Below are 18932 nucleotides of genomic sequence, written 5' to 3'. Positions count from 1 at the left end.
CATGTCTCAACCGCCCGGCCTTCTTTATCTGGCGGGGGCGGGGGGTGGGGTATGAAACAAGGGGTGATCCCAGACCAGCCAGGCCAGGCTCTCCTCCCACCTCCCAAAGTCCAGGAAACAGACCAGCGGGGGGGTACGAGCCAAACCGAGTTTATTGGCCACCTGCTGACCCCTTCTCACTGAGGGAGTGACTTCACAGGCTGACCCACCACGCCCACCCCAAGGGGCTTCTAGTCCTGGAGGCGCCCCGGCCCAGCCCCAGGGAGAAGGCACTGTAACAGGCAAGGAGGGGTTGACCGAGCCCCACCGGGTAACAGCCTGGAGGAGTGGGGATGGGGGCTGGAGCCCTGGCCCCAGTAGTGTGGAGGGAGCAGACTGCGGGAGGAGGGTGGTGCCCCGCTGCTCCCTGGGGCCCCAGAGTAGGGCTGCCCCTCGGGGTGGTTGAGGTGGGGGTCGGGGATGAGCAGGCCTCACTTCTCAAAGTGGTCCAGAGGGTAGTGCTCCCCGTAGGTCTGGAGGTGCCGGGCCAGGGCCTCCTGCTGCTTGCGGAGCTGGGCGGGCATCTCCTGGTACACGTCGGAGAAGAGCAGGCTGGGGCTGGGCTTCGGCTTCCGCTCCGCCTGCTCGAAGGCCTCCATCACCTGGGGGAGGGGGGACAGTAGGCACGCAGCTGGCCGCCAACCCCGCACCTGTGGGACCCCAGCCGGGGTTCTCATCTGGGCACAAAGGAGAGGGTGGGCAGGGATGAGAGGATCCACGTCGTGGTCTGGCACTGCACTAAATGCAGGGATCTGTGGGGCGGGACTAGGCAGCAGCCATTCAGAAGTGAGGAAACCAAGGCCCAGAGGGAGGGCCCGGGCCAGGGCAGCCCTTCCCCCTGGGTGCACTGCCCCAGCTCCAGGCTGAGGAGACTGGGACACTCACTGCACGTGGATTAGGGCACCTACCCCTCGCACAGCCCCTGATGAGGATACCTGCATGTCCCTGCCGAGGACGCAGCTAGGACCCCACAAAGGCGCGTGCCCAGGCAGCCTGGCACTGCGGGCTGCAGCGAGACCCTGCTGGGCTATGCCCAGGTCTCCCAGCTCCGTGTGCCCCCAGTCCTTCCAGGCTTCTCCACCACACACCGCACTGGACCACTCCCCCTGGAGCATGGCCTTCCAGCAGAGGGAAGCCCCCACCTTCTTGCGGGACTGCTTCCTCCAGGCCTTCTCCTGCTCGTCGTCCCACCAGCCCCGGCTCTGCAGGTAGTGGCGCAGCCGGGAGATGGGGTGGTCCTGCTTGTCCCAGTAGTTGACCTCGTCCACCGAGCGGTAGGCTGAGCTGTCATCACTAGTGCTGTGGTGCCCAATCCTGCGGGCGGAGGGGGCCCAGGGTCAGGCAGGAGCCCCCCACAGTGGGTTAGGAGGGAGGGCAAGGACTAGGGGAGAAGGGGTGGCAGTGGAATAGAGGCCACGAAGGGGATCCAACGTGAGTATCCCATAAAAGGGACGGGGTCGTATTCTGAGGTCATATTCTGAGGACAGTGACCCATGCAGGGAAAATGGGGTCAAGGCCACAGTGGGAATGGGGGGGGTCAAGGCCATCGGGGGAATGGGGGGGGTCAAGGCCACAGGGGGAATGGGGGAGGCAGGCACCTGTAGGTCATGGCCTCGATGAGGAAGGGCTGGTTCTCGGCCACAGCCCGCCGCCGGGCCTCCTTGGTGGCGTTGTACACAGCAAACACATCATTGCCGTCCACGCGGATGGACAGGATGCCGTAGCCTGGGCCTCGGGCAGCTGTGGGGACAGAGAAGCAGGTCAGGGACAGAGAGGCAGGTTGGGCCCGGCGGCGGGGGGGGGGGGGGGGCTCAGATGAGGACAATGAGCAGAGATGGGGGAGGGGGGGAGAGGAAGCAGGCAAGGCAGTGTTTCTGCGACCCCCTGCTGCAGACATGGCAGGGAAAGGACTGGGGGGAGGCAAGCATGCAGACTGGGGAGCGGCCCACCGGACCCCTACCGATGCCATCCCCGCGGTACTGCTCTGAGGTGGGCGTGGAGATGGCATAGCCATTGTTCCGGCAGAAGAAGATGATGGGGCACTCGAGGGTAGCAGCAAAGTTGAAGCCGGCGTGTGCGTCCCCCTCGCTGGCGGCCCCTTCCCCGAAGTAACAGATGACAACCCTGTTGGCGTTGGCCCGCTTGGCCGCATAGGCCGCCCCCACCGCTGCAGGGGGAGGAAGGGGTGAGCAGGAGCAGAACTGCACACTCCCCCCACCCAGCTCTGTCCTCTCGCTCCACCCCACAACCTGCCTCAGCGCCCCCGTCTCACTCTCGCCCCCCACCCCTGGCCGATGGTGACTCCCCTGACTCCAGCTGCTCCCCTCGCCTCTTCCACCCTCAAAATTCTGCCAGAATCTGACCCTGTGTCCCCCGGCCTCCTTCCCATCGGTCTGCTCACCTGGTCACCTTGCCTGAGCTCCCGGCAGCCTCCTCATTGGCCTCCTGTTCCTCCCGCCCCCACCCGTTGCCCAGGGACAGCCAGAGGCCAGTTAAAATGGTTAAAATGTGAAGCAGGCTGCCATTTCAGCCCGGCACCTCTCTCCCCCACCTCTCCCCCCGACGGCTCCCACTGCCCTCAGCCTCCCCTGGATCCACAGCCTTCCCCCGCCACTGCCGAGCCCGTCCTGGCCTCCTGCCCAGTTCCACGCCTGCCACGGGCTCCCGACCCTCAAGCACGCACTTGCCTCAAGACCCCACGTGGCGCCCTCCCCGGCTCCTTCTGGTCTGTAAAAAATGTCACCGGTGACACAACCCCCTACCGTCCTCCATCACTGCAACTCCCTCTCCGTCCCTGCAGGACTGCTCCCCCCGCATCCTTCCTGCCTGTGTCCTCCACACGGAGGAGGACTGAGGCGTTTGTCTCTTGCTCACTGCGCCCAGCACGGCACCCACATAGCAGGGATTCCAACGTCTGCCCGCTGAGAGGCCTAACGGTCACTCAAATGGAAGGTAAGGGGCCAGGGCCCAGCCTTCTGGAAATCCCACCTACCCTCAGGGAACACGCCACCTCCTCTCACAAAGCCACCCCGCCTGCCTCCCACCTCAGAGGTGCCAACGGCGCCTTATTCCAGGCACCTGGAGCAAACTGAGCTAAGGCACACAGATGGGCCGGCGACCAGCCCGCTGCTCAGCCCCACGGACACGGCAACGCGAGTCTCTCGGCGCCGGGGTCAGAGACAGCGGGAGCCCAGCTGGCCCATGACTCGACCGCAGGCCCGGAGGGCAGGTTCTGGGGTCTCCGTGCCGTGTGGGTGTGGGCCTGGCCCAAGGGCTCTGCTCCCTAAGCGGTCACTTTTGAGCAAGGCGACTCTCGCTGCTCTAGGCACTGGGCTTCCAGAGTAAGCTTCAGTGGAGTCAGACTCCGAGGACTGAGGGAGAGAAGGTTTGGGGGCAGGAACCCAGCTCCGCCCAGGCACCCTTTGCGAGAAGCTGGTTCCCGCTCAGTCAAGCGCAGTCGCTGTGTGGGTGAGCGGACCGACGGGACGGGCAGGTTAGGAAATGAGAGTGTGGTCACGCCAGCCCCAGCCTGCCAAACCAGAGCCCTCCTCTGGAGACTCCCAGACAAGAGGGGGCTGTGCGTGTAAAGTCTCGAGCCCGGCACCCCCTCCCCCAGAAGCCCCCGGAAGGGCAGGGACGACGGAGAAAGGCTGGGCTGTGCCGGGGAAGATGCTGGTGTGCGAGCCCCGAGCCCGGGACAAGTCCTCACCCTGCGGGATCTGCGTGGCCAGCGGAGACGAGATGGTGACGAAGTGGCGTTCCCTGCAACCGTAGTGCACGGGCATCTGGCGGCCCTTGCCCAGGTCGCTCACGTTGCCGTAGCACTGGGCCATGAACAGCTCCAGGGGGTAGTCCCGGTACATGAGCACGCCTGCGGGCCAGGGGAGGTGGGGGTGCACGTGAGCCTGCGGCAGTGCACGGTCAGAGCAACCCATGGCCGTCCCAGGGCAAGGCCCCTGCCGCCTGGGCTCCATGTCCCCATGGGTCGAGAAGGGAACTGGAGTTGGGCAGGGGAGGCCTGCATCATGGCGGTGGGGGAGGCACCAGGGGGGCAGACCAGAGAGCTCGGGCCTGTCCCGAAAGGGAGGCCTTGTTCCAAATACCCAACGGCTTCTCGGAGACGCCCAATGGCTCATGGCTCGGCTCTTCAAAAGAAGGCAAAATCTGGCTTTTTTTTTAAATGAGAAATTATCAATGTTTCAACTCATACATTACTTCCAAAATCGTTATATGAACCAAATAAAAGTACAGGCCGCTAGCCCACAACTTCTGAACTAGAGAGATGATATTTGAACCTGCTCACGGCTGTAATATCCTTTCTTCCAAACAAACCTCGCCACCGCATGGAAGCGCTCTGGGTGAAGGGGGCCTGGCCTGCTGAGTCGGACAGGAGGGGGTCAAGGTGGTCCTGGGATGAGCAACGACCCACTCTTGTTGGGCGACGATTGTCATGCCCACACCCAAGGGGCCACACTGGGGGTTCAAGGACGCCCGTGGAAGCAGCTGGCTGGTGCAGGCATGTCCAGACCTCCTCCTTCACTGGGGATCTCCTCCTTCACGTGATGATGTAATCAGGGTCTTACTGCACACAAGCCACCTTTTTTGCCAGCTGTGCCCACGCTCCCTGAAGGACTACAATACGGACACAGTGCTTGGGGTCGGGCACCTTTCTTCTGAGCATCTTCCATAGATTAACTTAATTAATCCTCACAACCCCTGAGGGAGGAAGCGTTATTCTCCCCATTCACAGATGGGGAAACTGAGGTGGGAGAGCTCCCAGAGCCGGCTCGAGGTCACACCGTAAGGCGGTGGGTGGGGTGTGGGGGGCCACACAGAGCTCACCCTTCATGACTGGGGCTGCAGCGGGGCTAGGGGGTGTTTACCAGCTAACGGGATGCCACCGCCAAGACACCCCCGCCCACAGTGAGCACTGCCCAGACAGTCGGCTCCCGAGCACGCACCTGAAGTGGCAGTGAGGGTGAGGGGCGCTGGGCGGGACGGCAGCCTTCGCCTTCCAGAGACTTCCTGTCACCCACACATACTCACAGGGTGGCCACGTGTTACATAACACAGACCAAAGGCGGGGTGCCCCGGTTTGATGTGGGATGGAGGGCCGTGTGGGGGGGGCTTCTTCACAGCACGAGAAGCTGCGGGCAGAGCCAGGAGTCCTGGGCCCAGGTGGGCCCGACGCCCCGGAAAACCACAGGCCCCACGGCAACTACTGCTCTAGGTGGGAATGTGCTGCCCGTGAGCTCCCTGACGAGGGTCCTTTCCTGCTGGTGCCACGGCCTGTCAGGCCACGTACATCCTTGGTTTACACCGAACGGCCGCAGGCTTCCACCCCTGGCGGCTGCCCAGACGCAGGCTGCCTTCTGTGGGGGCCTCAGTGCGGTAGGGCTCCCTCTTGCAGGGCGCTCAGGGCCAGCCCCCTAACCCCCCCGTGTGGAGAGCCCAGCGGCTGCCCACGGCTCCAAGCCCCTCGCTCGCCCCGCCCGGAGTCCTCACCAGAGAGGCCCCTTCTGCAAAAACAGGTGGGAGGTGCTCAGCCAATCTGGTGGGGGCCCACAGCTCAGTGTCTGGGGACACTCAATACACAGGACGTCTGTCCCCGGAGAGCGTAGGGGACAGGGATGGGAGCAGACGGGAATGCCACGCTGCCTTTCCAGCCAGCCTGCCCGCTGCTGAAGAGCTGTCCCAGGTGAGAGGCCCCTCCCCACCGGCATATCGCCTCCAACTTGGAGCGCTTACCCAGTGCCAGACCCCGTGCTGCAGGCTTTGTGTCCCCTGCCCCGTGACTCCCTTCCACAGCCCTTACCCAGTCACTCCTCCATCCTCATCGACCTGCTTCACACCTCATCTGCCATCCTTCCGTCCTGTCACTCCCTCACTCAGAAGGGGCCAGCCCTGGCTGCCACTGCCAGGGCCTCCTGTTTGCTCTGCTACCTGAAGGACACAGCGCCCAGAGAGACCAGAGAGACCCACACTCTGGATGGGGGTCCCCATGTGGGGCCAGGCCTGCCCTGACTGCATGCTGCCAGCACTCCCCAGGCAGGGGTCACAGTGCCATCAGCAGCCTGTGTTGGGAGATCACAGAACAGAGGCTCACAGAAGGGAAGCAACTTGACCTGAACTTGACAGTGGCAGCCAGCAGAGCACGGAGCGGCCGGAGCACAGGCTCTTCTCTATGAGCCTGCCTGCCTGGCCTCCAGATGGAGGAACCCTGCCACCACACACCCCTGGCCCTGGCTTGGCCCTTTTTCGCTCAGAAAGCTCTCCCTGCAGTTCCTTAATCCTCCCTGGCACCACACTGCTCCTAGAAGCGCATCTGGGGTAGCTAACCCGGGCCTCCCCTTCCCACCCAGAGGGACGGGGCCTGACCTGCCTCCACGGGAACCACAGACACAGGCCACCAACAGGGCAGACATACCTGCCTCCCGGTACTGGCCAAACACCAGGTCCGTGTTGTCTAGCGCCGCTGCGCTCCCCACGTGAGTCCCCTCCTCGCCATAGTTGGTCATGTAGAAGGAGATCCGGCCCTGAGGGTGCAGGAGGGCCCGGGGGCCCGGGCTCCATTATGCTGGGCAATGACAGGCAACCATCCAGATAACTGTCCAGCTTCTGGAGACTTCACTCATCCCCAGACACACTTCCTGGGCCAGCCAGGCCGGGATTCCCACCTTCCCGGAGGAACTGCCAGATCAGTGAGACGCAGCGCGCCGGGGCTGTGTGACGGGAGGCCGACGTGTGTGTGCAGCCCACCGCAGAGGGGCGGCAGGGAGAAATGCCTGAGCCGGGCCAAGCTGGGGGCGATGCAGGTCTCCAATGAGAGATAACAGTCAAGGCCACGAGGCCAGAATGGCTGGGACAGAAAGTGGGAGGGGTAGGGACAGACAAGGCAAAGAGGCAGTACCCAGTAAGGCCATGAACGACACACCAGGACTTTACCTTGAGAACTGCACCCACGGCTCTTCCCAGAGTGACAGTTCAGAGGAACAGCTCTCTGGCTGTCATGTGGGAAGTGGATGGTGGCGGCAGGACTGAGTGCAGCCCGCCAGGCAAGAGGGGTGGTGGCTGGGCCTGGTCACCGGAGGAGGCAGGCAGAGAAGCAGAGGGGAGAGGCTTAAGCAGACTCAAAAGTGCCAAGGAGCGGCAGACCCTGGCCACACCGATGCCCTGGCCAACTCCCTTCTCCTGAGCCCCCCAACTCTAGGGCCTGGAAAAGCCAAACATTCTCCCAATCTCCCTTATGGCCAGAGGTGGCCATAGACACAGTTCCAGCCAGAGACTTAAGTGGAAGTCTGCTCTGGCTTTCCTGATAAAAGAGAGGAGTGTAGCTGGCCCCAGCCCTTCTTCCGCCTGGCACACTGCTGGGAGGCTGGACCTGTGGCAGCATCTTGCGAAAATGAGGCAACACGTGTGGGATGAAAGCCAACTCGCCCACAATGGTGAAGCCGAAATGCAGGAAGTCTAGGCTCCTGGTGTGGTGCTGAGCAGCAGAATGGATTTCTAACTAAACAGGGAGGGACAAAGTAAAGTAGACGGGAGAAAGTGATGCGAGGGGGAGAATGGAGACAGGGAGGAGATGCAGGTCTCCCGCTTGGGCAGATGGGTGAACGGTGGCACCCTCCGCTGAGAAATGGCCCGAGAGAGGAAGATGCCAAGGTCAAGTCTGGACAGGCTGAACTTGGTGTGGGACAGCCAAGGCAAGAAGCCAAGTAGATCTGGGGCTAAGAGGTGAAGCCTGGCTGGGTATCTGCGGCACCCCTGGCACACAGCCAGAACTAAGCTCCCCAGCACCATGTGTAAAGTGAGAGAGCTCCGGTCAGTATCTGAGGGATGCCCCCTGCCCAGGCCTCATGTGTTCTGCAGCCCAGGCTTTCTGTCACGGTGGGAGAACTAGTTGAATAAAGCTTTCTTCTAAGTGGGGAGCCAATTAAAAGTTAATTGACCTCCCACAGCCACATGGGCTGATGCTGGGCGCTGGAGGCCTGGGAGGGCTGTCGAGGGTGGTGTGGGGAGGAGCTGGAGTGCCCTCCTACCCACGAAACAGGACCCGGCTCAAGGCAGAGGTGTGGAAAGACCACATTTCGGCCTCCTTGCAGCTGGGAGCAACGCATGCAGTGTCTCAGAGGCTACTGGGTGGGACTGCCTGCAAAGCTCTAGAACGGTGGGCATGAGGAGATAGCTGGGACATGCCATGCCTGACTTGCCACCTTCCTTCCGCTTGCCGCCTGGAATGAGGCATGATGGAGGGAGCTCCGGTGGCCATTTGGCTCCTGAAGGACCCTCAAGACTAGAAGCCGAAGCTGGGTATCCAGTGACATCGTGGGGCCACCATATTGGCCCCACACCCCATTTTCAGATTTCCTCTATGCAAGATTAAAAACCCACCTGATCTGTTTAAGCGACTGCATTGGTTTCTGTTAGGATTTGGGGGGCACCTGGGGGAGGTCTGTTACTTACAGCTAAGCAGAAGCCTGGCTAATACAAGCTGAGCCTTGACACAGGAGCGGATCTCACTGAGGCCTAGTCTGATCCTACTGGCCTCCTCAGCCAGGGGACAAGGCGCTTTGTGCGCTGGGCCTCACAGAATTCCTACCCCTACCTTGCTATCCCCACTTTTTAGCATACCGAAGAAACTGAGGCAAAGCCAGGCAAAATCGCTGCCCAAAGTCACAGCTGTGACCAGACCCGCATCTCTTGGATTCCAAAGCTCCTGTTTGTGCAGCCAACTCAGGCGGGGAGGAGCCCAGGCATGTTGAGAGCAGGTGAGGCCCGGCCTTGGTGGTAAGGCTGCAGAGAGGGGAGCAGAGAGCCCAGAGAGCGGAGGCCACAGGGGAATGGGAGATAGGGGAAGAGGAAAGGCCAGGCCTGCCCCTGTGGGGTGCGGGAGCCAAGGGAAGTTTCTGGGCAAGTTTCAGGGTGGAGGTACAACCCTAAGCGGGAAAACCCAGAGGTAGTGCCCTGTGAGTGAGAGTCTGCTCAGTACTGTCTCGTAGGCCAGGGGGCTTCATGCTTTAGTCCACAGGAGGATGACCTGGGGGCTTGATTCTCAAGCCCATCCCTCTCCTGACCCAGCAGGTGCCGTGGGCACCCAAGGACCCACTGCCCAACATTCATCCCACCTTTCCCACAGGAACCCTGGGCCCTGGGAGGGATAGATTCCACTGCTCTCTTGGATCCTGGGGATGGCACATGGTTCTCCTGGCCAGGGGCTGGCTGAAGGCAGGGTCTGTGACCAAAGTCCAGACCTCGAGCACTTGCTCTGGCCTTTCGCTGGAACCTCAGGGAGCAGACATTCTCTTTCCACTACTAAGCAAAAAGGTTGTGAGCCTGGCAGGATTATGACAGCTAATATTTACCGCATGCTGACTAAACACCAGTGTCACTCTTCCTAAGGTCACGAAATACGCCACTGGCAGTCCTTAAGGCAACCGGAAGACCTGACAAATGAAGGGACTCCCCCAGAGCACAGCTACAAAATGGCAAAATGAAGACTTGGGTTGTAAAATCCTACCCCGAGCCCGTGCCCTGATCCTCTCTCTGCCACCTGTCCTCGAGCCTAGACCTGCCAGAGACCACTGCTGCCTGGGAATGCAGGAAGCCGAGAGCGCGGAAAAGACACCCGGTGAGAGAAACAGGTCTGATGACACTGAGCTCCTGGGATCCGGCCACACCTGAAACAGGACCCTCTGAAAGTGAAGTTACCTGAGTCCATAAATTGCCTCTTTGTTGACACTGCTCTGACTGGGTCTCTGTCCGCGGCCACAAACACAGCTGAGGCTCACAGTCCCTGTGACACAGGCGCCCAGGAAGCACAGAGGGGCACCCTGGTTCCTCGGGACTGGGATCTCCCGAGGGGAAAGCCCATCAGGCCTTCCTGCCGGTTCGCCCCCAGCACAGACACGCCCCTCGCCAGGAGCCCGGGAGGATCTGGTCCATGCTTCCGCCCCCAGGCAGCACCCGTCCCACTCTCCTCCTCCATGTTCTCTATCCTTGAGAACCTCAAGGACTCTGAGGACCCCAAGACAAAGAACCTCCGTCCCCCCATCTCCTCCTTGGGAGTCATCTTCTGGCTCTAACACAGGCAGGGCGACCTAAGGAACCCCCTCCCCAGGCCGAGCGCACGCACCTGGCGCTGGGACTCGTAGAGGATGCGGTCCATGGTGTTGAGCAGAGTCATGCTCCTGTACAGCTTGAGCACCTTCTCCTGGGGCAGCTGCGGGCGGAGCACAGACAGACGCAGGGCAGTTGGGACCAGAGAGGAGACGGACAAGGAGCCCGGGCATGGGAGACACAGTGGGGGAAGGAGAGGGCCTCTCACGTGGGGATCCTCGCTGGGGTTGATGATCTGGCCCTGCCGGTCCATGACGCGGTAGACGGGGATCCCAGAGATGACATTGGGCTGGATGAATTCTAGCTTGTCTATGAACTCCGCCGAGGCCCCCGGGAACTGGGGCTTGTCATCCAGGGATGGGAAGTGCTGCTGTTCCTGTCTCTGGGGGAGCTGGGGAGAGAGGAGGGTGGGGGTGGGGGTGCTCATGTCAGGAGCAGCAGAGGCTTTCCTGGCTTGACCTCACGGCAGCAGGCAGTATGGCCTGGTAGTTAAGCCCCCCGGACCTCAGTGGGCCCTGTGGCCTGACACAGAGTACGGATCACAGCTCCACCGCTTTCTTGATGTGTGACCTTGGGCACGTCACCAGAACTCCTCTGCGTCTCCGTTCCTCATCTGTAAAACTGGGGGGGCAGATACCATCTATCCAAGGTGGCTGTAAAGATTAAACACCCCGCGGAGCAGTAGTCAGTCGGTTCAAGAACCCAGGAGCCGTTCTATCAAGGGCCCCGATGCCTCACCCTGGCATTCAAAGCCTCTCCAGTCTGGCCAGATACCCCCATTCACTGTCTCCCACTGCCACCGTAGGCTCACCTGTCCTCAGTACCCTACAGCCGGCCAGATGGACTCTTCACTGCCCCCACACAACCAGGGTGGCCACCCAGGATCGAGGAAGTCTCTGGGGTCTTAGGTGTCAGCCTGCCTGGGTTCAAATCCCTTGCTAGGTGACCAGAGGAGAGTGACTTCCCCTCTGCCAGCTGCCCCATTCTCGTCTGTAAAAGGGAGACCACCTCGTGGAAGTGTCGTGAGGCTTGAACAACATCCTGCACACAAAACTGGTTAACAGAGTACTTGGAAGTCATAGGGCAAACGCTCAGGAAATGTCAACGGTCACTTCTGCCACCACCACAGGGCTGCGCCCATCTCTTTATTGAATGTCTGTTCCCCTCTCCCCCCAGCAAACTTCCATGCTTCGATGGCCTCTGTGCTCCTGTCCCAATCCCCACCCCTCCAGGCCCAGACGGACTCCTTCAACAAATATTTGAGCACCTGCTTTGTTCCGAGCCCCGAGCCGGGTTCTGGGGACCTAAGAGAAGCAAGACATCTGTCACTGCTGCCCAGTGAGGAAGCTGGCGGCCAAGCAAGTGCGACTGAGGCTGGGGCTGATCCATCCTTGCCCAAGAGAAGCCTCGAGCATGGGAAAGTGGGAATGAGCCAGGCTTCCTAGGGAAGCAACCTGAGAGCAAGAGGGCAGCTGGGGGTCAGGGAAGGAGCCCTGGAGGCCGGGATCACAGAACACGACAAAGACAGAAAGTGAGGGATGGGATGTCACTTGCAGAAGCTGGAAGAAGCTGGATGGCCAGAGGAGCCCTGGGGGTTGGGGGACATGGCACCCCCTATGCTGGCAGGGAAAACCCGGGAAAAGGCCACTGGGCAGCCTCTGGGTGCCAACCCCATTTCTCAGCCTTGACCTGGTCTCAGCACTGCCAGTGCTCCCCTTTAGCAAGCTCTGGCCAGCTGCCGGCGGAGTTCTGCACCCACAATCTCACTGGGTCCTCAGCCTACCTGCTCCGGCCCAAGGAGGGAGGAAGCGGAGATACTGGGGGTAACATCACCCGCACCACAGCTACAAACAGGTCAGTCAGCTTCCAACGCAGGCCGGGCTGACAAGCAGACCCCAAAGCCCTGCTCGTCCCCCCAGCTGCCATGGCTGACCCAGCTTCTGCCCGCCCATCTACAGTGATCACGGCTTCGCCTCCAGGAGGAACTCAACAAGCAACCGGCTGGCTCCCCAACACTCCTCAGGTGCTCAGGTGTGCGCCCCACTCCCCCTCCTTGAATTGCCTGGCAGAGCCAAGGATCCAGGGGGAAGCGTGAGCACGGGGGCATTTATCTGCGTCTGTGGCTGTGAGGAAATAAAGGAAACGACACTCCCCACGGCAGGGCAGGTCCAGGCGTGACCATAGCGGCAGACTTCCCCTGCTTATGAGGGAAGCCACTGAACTTCGGCCGCCCACACACCCCCCTCCTGAGCACCCACACTGGCCAGACCTTTCCGTCCCCCCCCACCCCCAGGATCGGCAGTCTGTGTCTGCCTCCCACACAGATCACAAGCTCGGGGAGGGCAGGGAGCGTGCTGGGCTCGATTCTCACAGCAGGCACTCAGCAGGCCATTACCAAAGGGATGGAGGGATGAGTGCGTGGGGCTGCTGGCCTTGGAGGCCGACTGATGTGGGTGCCAGGATCTGAGCTCACCACGTGGCTCTTTGCAAAACACCCTGTGCCCGCGAATTTTCTCATGTGTAGAAAGGCTGCACAGAGCTGAGACAGAAAGTTCCTGCCACGAGGGACACAAAGCACAGGGATGGGACGCATTCATGAGCTCAAAACTTGGTAGAAAGGAAAACCACCCCAAAACCTCGGATGGGTGGGAAACGGGAAACAGAAAATGGCTGGCCCTTCGGGAAGAGGACAAAGAAGAGCTGGGGAGAAGGTCTGGCAGCAGGGCACCCTGGACAGTAACAGCAGGCGGTGGAACAGGCCGGCTGGTGGTTCGGGGCTGGCAGGGGGCAGAGGACGAGGTCACAGGGCTGAGAACAGACTGGGCTGTCAGGACAGGGCTCTGCCTGCCTCTGGAGGCTGAGCAGCAGCCATCGGGGCACCCTGGCACACCCCACACTGGCCTTGCCTTGTGGGGCGGAGGGGGAGGACTTCCTTCCTGGGCCTATGATGCTGGGGTGCGGACCCCAGGGCTACTGTGCTGACTGGGTGAGTGGCCAGCCCAGAGGAAATGTCCCCCGGGGGAAGAGCGTAGAATGGCCTAAGGAAGGATGCGACTCCACCCTCTTTTTCTTCCGACAGGGGGGAGGAGGGGGATAGGACAGGGGGGAGGAGGGGGATAGGTTTGCCGGGTGGTGGCCGGTAACTTACAATGGCCGCACAAAGCCTGGCTCCAGCCACACAGGAAACAGAAAGGCCTGCTCTGGAGGGTCGCTCGGCCCAGCAGGTACTTGGTGCCTGGCCCCCTGTGGAGCCACCCCCTCTGGCCCCAAGGTTAATTAAGACTCCCCGCAGAGCGGACTCCAGCACGTAGCTACTGAATGGCACCCCACCGGGACTTGAACTGGCTGGAGAGGAGAGGGGCAGCCGGGTGACCAACACCGAACACGCAGGTTACAGGCTGCAGCAGGTACCAGGTGGGCGCCCACTAGGCGGGGGAGGAGAAGGGACTCCAGTGCTAAAAGGCTTGGTCGGGGCTCTGTCCCTATCCAGCAACGCCACCAGGTCTCCCTGAACCGGTGTCCCCTTGTGGAAAGGACAAGAACTGCTACTCCACGGGCCCAGGGTGAGAGGGCTCTAGGGGGGATCTTCTGCGACCAGCATCAGAGGGAACATGAGGGAAAGCTTTCTGGAGAAGGGGGAGTTACACCAAGGCCTGCTGAACCAGCAGGGGCGAGGCAGGCGGAGGCTGGGGGAAGAAGGCACCAGTCCCTGGCAACCAGCAAGGCCAAGGTGAGAGGAAAGAGCAGAGAACCAATGAGGCTGCAACACATTAAGAAGGAGAGCTGATAGCATGCGCTTCCCCACCTTCTCCGAACCCGTGGAGACAGCGCGACCAACCGACCAACCGTCTCACTTCAGGCCTGGGGGTTGGGGTGGGGGAGTGACTTGCCCCAGGGCAGGGAGATCATGACAATGTCGGTGTACAGAGCTACCCAAAGAGGCTGGAGAGAAAGGGGGGTCTGGCCGTGGACGGTTCTGTGGATGCTGCCAGCGGGCTAAGTCCTCTGTATCGCGAAGGCCACGGAACACGGGGGGCTCTGGCAAGCACGATGTGGCCCGGGGCACCGCTAGTGGGAAGTTCCGAGGGAGGACACCCTTTCTGACCGCCCCAGACTTACTGTCCCTGGAGAAAAACTGTAGCCTCCCCACTTCTTGAGATCCTACTGAGTACTTAGAACAAGTGCCTCCTAAGGACCATTTGCTTTCATCTTCACGTCTCTCTGAGGAAGTGCCACCACTGTCCCCGTTTTACAGATGGACACTGGTCAGGAACGCTTCTCCCAGGAAGCGGCCCGTCAGCTGACACCTAAAGGATCATATTCCCACAAAGGCCTCCAGGTGGAAGCAGCTCATTCAAGGGAGGGCAAAGGGGTCCACGGGGCTGAAGGGCAGGGAGGGAAGGGCGAGGTGGGGGCTGGGGCCAGCCCCCCCCCCAGCTTCTCATCAGCCCTTAAGGCCCCAAGCAAAAGCTGTTGATACACGCCAAGACCAGACTGCCAAGACCAGACCAAGCACGATGTTGCAAGACTTGAACTGAAGCCCTATTGCTTCTCCTAGCAGCCTGGTACTACGGAGAGACACTGGGCTTTACCATCCAGAAGTCCAAGTTCAGACCTCACCTTCCCAGGCCTCAGTTTCCCCACTCATGATAGGAGAAAACTGCCAGTACCTTGCAGTGTGGCTGTATTAGAATAATGGAGTGAGTCGGTGACGTGACTCCTAAGTGCTTCCTGATGTGAAAAATGAGGCCTCGGACCTCAAGCCACCAGCCAAGAGGGCAATGGACCCATACGGTGAGGAGACAAGCAATGCCCATCTCCATTCGTGCCTCCACGCACACTGGGCACCGCCGCCTAGAGACAGCACATGGGGCGCTGGGGCCCCGACAGTCAGAGAAACAACATCACTGATGATCCACACAGAACGAGCTCTAGGTGCTTCCTCCCTCCCAGAGGAGGGACCCAAGTCACCCCACCAGCTAGGCTCACAGAAGTGAAGTGACTTGGCTGGGGTCCCTCTTGCTTCTTGGGGTGGTAGCTGAGAAACCAGCTCAGGACTCCCTGACAATTAAGTTTCCTTTCTCCTCTTCTCCCTGAGCACTAAAATGTCTGCTATCACCTGCCCGCAGGCGGGGGAATCAGACGAACACCTCCTGAGCAACAGGAACATGGTGAACGGAGAGTCAAGCCGGCAGAGATGAAGTCAGGCAGCCCGAGCCTTTCCCCCAACCTGCACCTGTCAGGTGCAACACAGCCCCTCCAACCTCCCCCAAAGCAGGATCTCTGCACTCGGCCCTGCACCACCATCCAATATGGCAGCCGCCAGCCACCTGCGGCTATTTAAACTGATTAAAATTAAATGAAATGAAAACTTCAGTTCCTGAGCCATACTGATCACACTGAGAGCTCAGTAACCAAGTGTAGTCAAGTGGCTACTGTACTGGGCAGCACAGACCTAGCACACCATCACTACTGCAGAATGTTCTAGCGGACAGATCCCGGTCTGCAATCTTCTTTGACTAGAAGGCACCTGGGTGGCTCAATCAATTAAGTGTCTGCCTTCAGCTCAGGTCATGATCCCGAAGTCCTGGAATCAAGCCCTGTATCAGCTCCCTGCTCAGTAAGGAGTCTGCTCCTCCCTCCCCCTCTGCCAGCTGCCCCCTCCAACCTCATGAGCGTGTATGCATGGGCAGGCGCGCTCTAATAAATAAAATCTTTTAAAAATGTTGTATAGGGGCACCTGGGTGGCTCAGTCGTTAAGCGGCTGCCTTCAGCTCAGGTCATGATCCCAGGGTCCTGGGATCGAGCCCCCAAATCAGGCTCCCTGCTCAGCGGGAAGCCTGCTTCTCCCTTTCCCACTCCGCCTGCTTGTGTTCCCGCTCTCTCTGTGTGTCTCTCTATCAAATAAATAAACAACAACAAAAAAATTGTTTAAAATATTCTTTGACTAAATCCCACTACTCTTTCCCTTCTCTCAAAAATGGTCTCCTTTTTAATCTTAGAAAATACAAGTGGGAGAGGGACACCTGGCCGTTCAGTGGGTAGAGCATTCAATTCATGATTTCTGGGTTGTGAGTTCGAGAGCCACATTGAGTATAGAGATTACTTTAAAAATTTAAAAAAAAAAAAGTGAGAGTAATAAAAGTGGGGAAAAGCAAGCAAGGACTATACAAATATATAAACTTAAAAATACACAAATAGGGACTCCTGAGCGGCTCAGTTGATTAAGAAGCTGCCTTCGGGGGGCCCCTGGGTGGCTCAGTGGGTTAAAGCCTCTGCCTTCGACTCGGGTCATGATCCCAGGATCCTGGGGTCGAGCCCTGCCATCGGGCTCCCTGCTCACCAGGGAGCCTGCTTCCTCCTCTCTGCCTACTTGTGATCTCTATCAAATAAATAAATAAAATATTAAAAAAAAAAAGAGAGAGAGAGAGAGAGAGAGAAGCTGCCTTCGGCTCAGGTCATGGTCCCAGGGTCCTGGGATTGAGCCTTACATCAGGCTCCCCGCTCAGTGGAGAGCCTGCTTCTCCTCCCTCTGCCTGCTGCTCCCTCTGCTTGTGTCCTCTCTCTGTCAAATAAATAAATAATTTTTTAAATGCACAAATAAAACGTAAGTACTATGAAAGACTCCCTCCAAAAAAATCTCCCTTTCACATCACCCACCAAAAAAATGAAGGAGGAGAGTCAAGAGGGAAAAGCAGCCGGGAGTCTGAGCCTGGAATGAAGCAGATTTAATCAGCCATAAATGACCTTTCCCTGCTTTCCGCCCCGGTCCTACCCACCTCCCGCCCCACAGGCCCAGCCAATGGACTCTTGCGATCAGCCACAAAGGCTCTGATTGCTTCAAAAACAGCCACAAAGAACAGCCCAAACACAGGAAGCTGCCCCACCCCCAGCCTCCTCCAGGAATCTTCCCAGAATTACCTGCTTCAAGTGTCTCCTTTTCCTATCTACATCCCCTTTCCTTATGCTGGGCCCACCCTCTTCACCCTCCTCCCCTGCTTCTCTCCTTATATAGAGGGTCTTCCTACAGATTCTACCTTACTTTCCTAAAGGATTAGGGTTCAGAGGGCCAGACTCAACCCCAGAAGATCTGCAGTTTTCCCTCCAAGGGCCTTCACCAATCCAGGTCCCGCCAAGGTCACCTCCTTTTTTCTCCTGATCTCCAAGGTCAGTTTCTGTCCCTTCCCTCCACCCTCACTTTCAACAGTGACCAACATTCCTATTGCCCTTATCAAATATCAGGTCCAGTTCTCACTTTACATTTTTTAATTTTACTACAACCCTACAAGGTAGTCAGTTAGCATTTTAGAAAGAGGAAAATGCACCCCTCCGTAGAGGTCCAGAGGGGCAGTCCTTTGCCCAAGGCCACGTAGCTGGAAAGCAGCAAGGATATGAACTCACCTTCCGAAACACCATTCTCTGGTCTGTGAAATTTAAGTTCATGGCTCTTCCACAGCCCAGTGCCTCTCTCCCTCTAATCAAACTTCCAGCTAGACTTCTGTGTGAACTTACAGTTAGCAGTATCAACCCAAGAGGATTCCGACCCTTCTGATAAGAATTAAGCATTTCTTGGGGGCACCTGGGTGGCTCATTCGGTTAAGCATCTGCCTTCGCTTAAGCGGCTGCCTTCCAATCAGGTCATGACGGAGTCCTAGGATCAAGCCCCAAACCCAGCTCCTTGCTCAGCAGGGAGTCTGCTTCTCTCTGCCACTCAACCCGGCTCATGCTCTCTCTCCCTCCCTATCTCACTCGCTCTTAAATAAATAAATAAAATTAAAAAAAAAAAAAAAAGAATTAGGCATTTCTCAAATGTTACTCAGAAATATGAGCAGGGTGCTGCTCCCCCTGGACCTCTCTACCTCTTTTCCCCAACAAATTTTTATACATTATTTCCTCTGTTGAGTGACCAAAACAGACAAGGTCCTTTTTCTGACATTCGATCCGGGACACAAGATCAAACGACTTTGTTACGCAATTCATTTTAAAATCGGAACAGCAGTAAAGGAACAAAGAAATGCAGGGCACTTTAAAAGCCCGCGCCGGAGAACCCTTTCTCTTTTTTTCTCCTTTTTGAAGGGGGAGAGGGAATCTTTACCAAGAAGAAAGTCTCTCCCTTGGGCAGTTTCACTCTCCAATGCCTGCGAGGAAATGTCTCAGCTTCCTCCCGTGTCCCGGGTCCACGCGGCCCCCCGTGGGGATGAGTAGCAACTAAAAAGGTATCCCCTCCCTCTCCCCAAATTGTCTCCCTCCCTCCGGGCCCACGAAGGAGCTGCCTCACTTCTCTCCCGAGGAAGTGGAAGTCCTTCCCGAGTGTCCTCTCCGAGTAGTTCTCTCAGCCCCCGTCCCTTCTGTGACAGCCCCCTCTTCACTCCCTGCACAGACCCCCACATGGGAAGACGGCGTTGACATCCCTATTTTCCCTCAGGGAAAACTTCCCCAGGTACTCACAGATCTAGCCAGGCCCCGAGCCCCAGGCCGCCGCAGGACCACGAGGCCAGCCTGGCCCAAGCCTCTACTTGAGCCCCAGACCCTCGCTGCCGCAGCCGCCACCGCCACCGCCACCGCCATTTTGGCTAACAACCCCTCAGCGCTCCGCCCCTCTCCTCAGCTAGGCTGGGGGCTGCCCCTTTATGAACCTGATTCAACTGCTAGCACCGCCCTGCCAAGAAACCACAAACTACTAATCCTGCGGTCTCTAGGGCACGGGTATGGGAGGGCCAAACACTCTAGCTTTCCAAAATCACTCTGACCGTCTCATCTTAGTTGTTTCTGGAACA

At 59.0% G+C, this 18932-nt stretch overlaps 1 protein-coding gene across 1 annotated transcript; it reads right to left on the bottom strand.

The window, feature by feature from the left end:
* Positions 1-134: 134 nt before the first annotated feature.
* BCKDHA (branched chain keto acid dehydrogenase E1 subunit alpha) lies at positions 135-18743 on the bottom strand. Its single transcript, XM_080828064.1, has 9 exons — positions 18604-18743; positions 10364-10546; positions 10172-10258; positions 6467-6575; positions 3749-3910; positions 2000-2206; positions 1638-1779; positions 1182-1353; positions 135-641 (listed from the first exon to the last, which is right to left on the bottom strand). Exons 1-9 carry the CDS (start codon positions 18721-18723, stop codon positions 471-473), a joined length of 1353 nt encoding a protein of 450 aa, XP_080684190.1. The 5' UTR covers positions 18724-18743; the 3' UTR covers positions 135-470.
* Positions 18744-18932: the final 189 nt, after the last annotated feature.

Source organism: Martes martes (genome assembly GCF_963455335.1).
Source record: "Martes martes genome assembly, chromosome: 17".
NCBI lineage: Eukaryota > Metazoa > Chordata > Mammalia > Carnivora > Mustelidae > Martes > Martes martes.
Note: the sequence above shows the minus strand (reverse complement) of the source record. Positions and strands in the feature narration are given on the sequence as shown.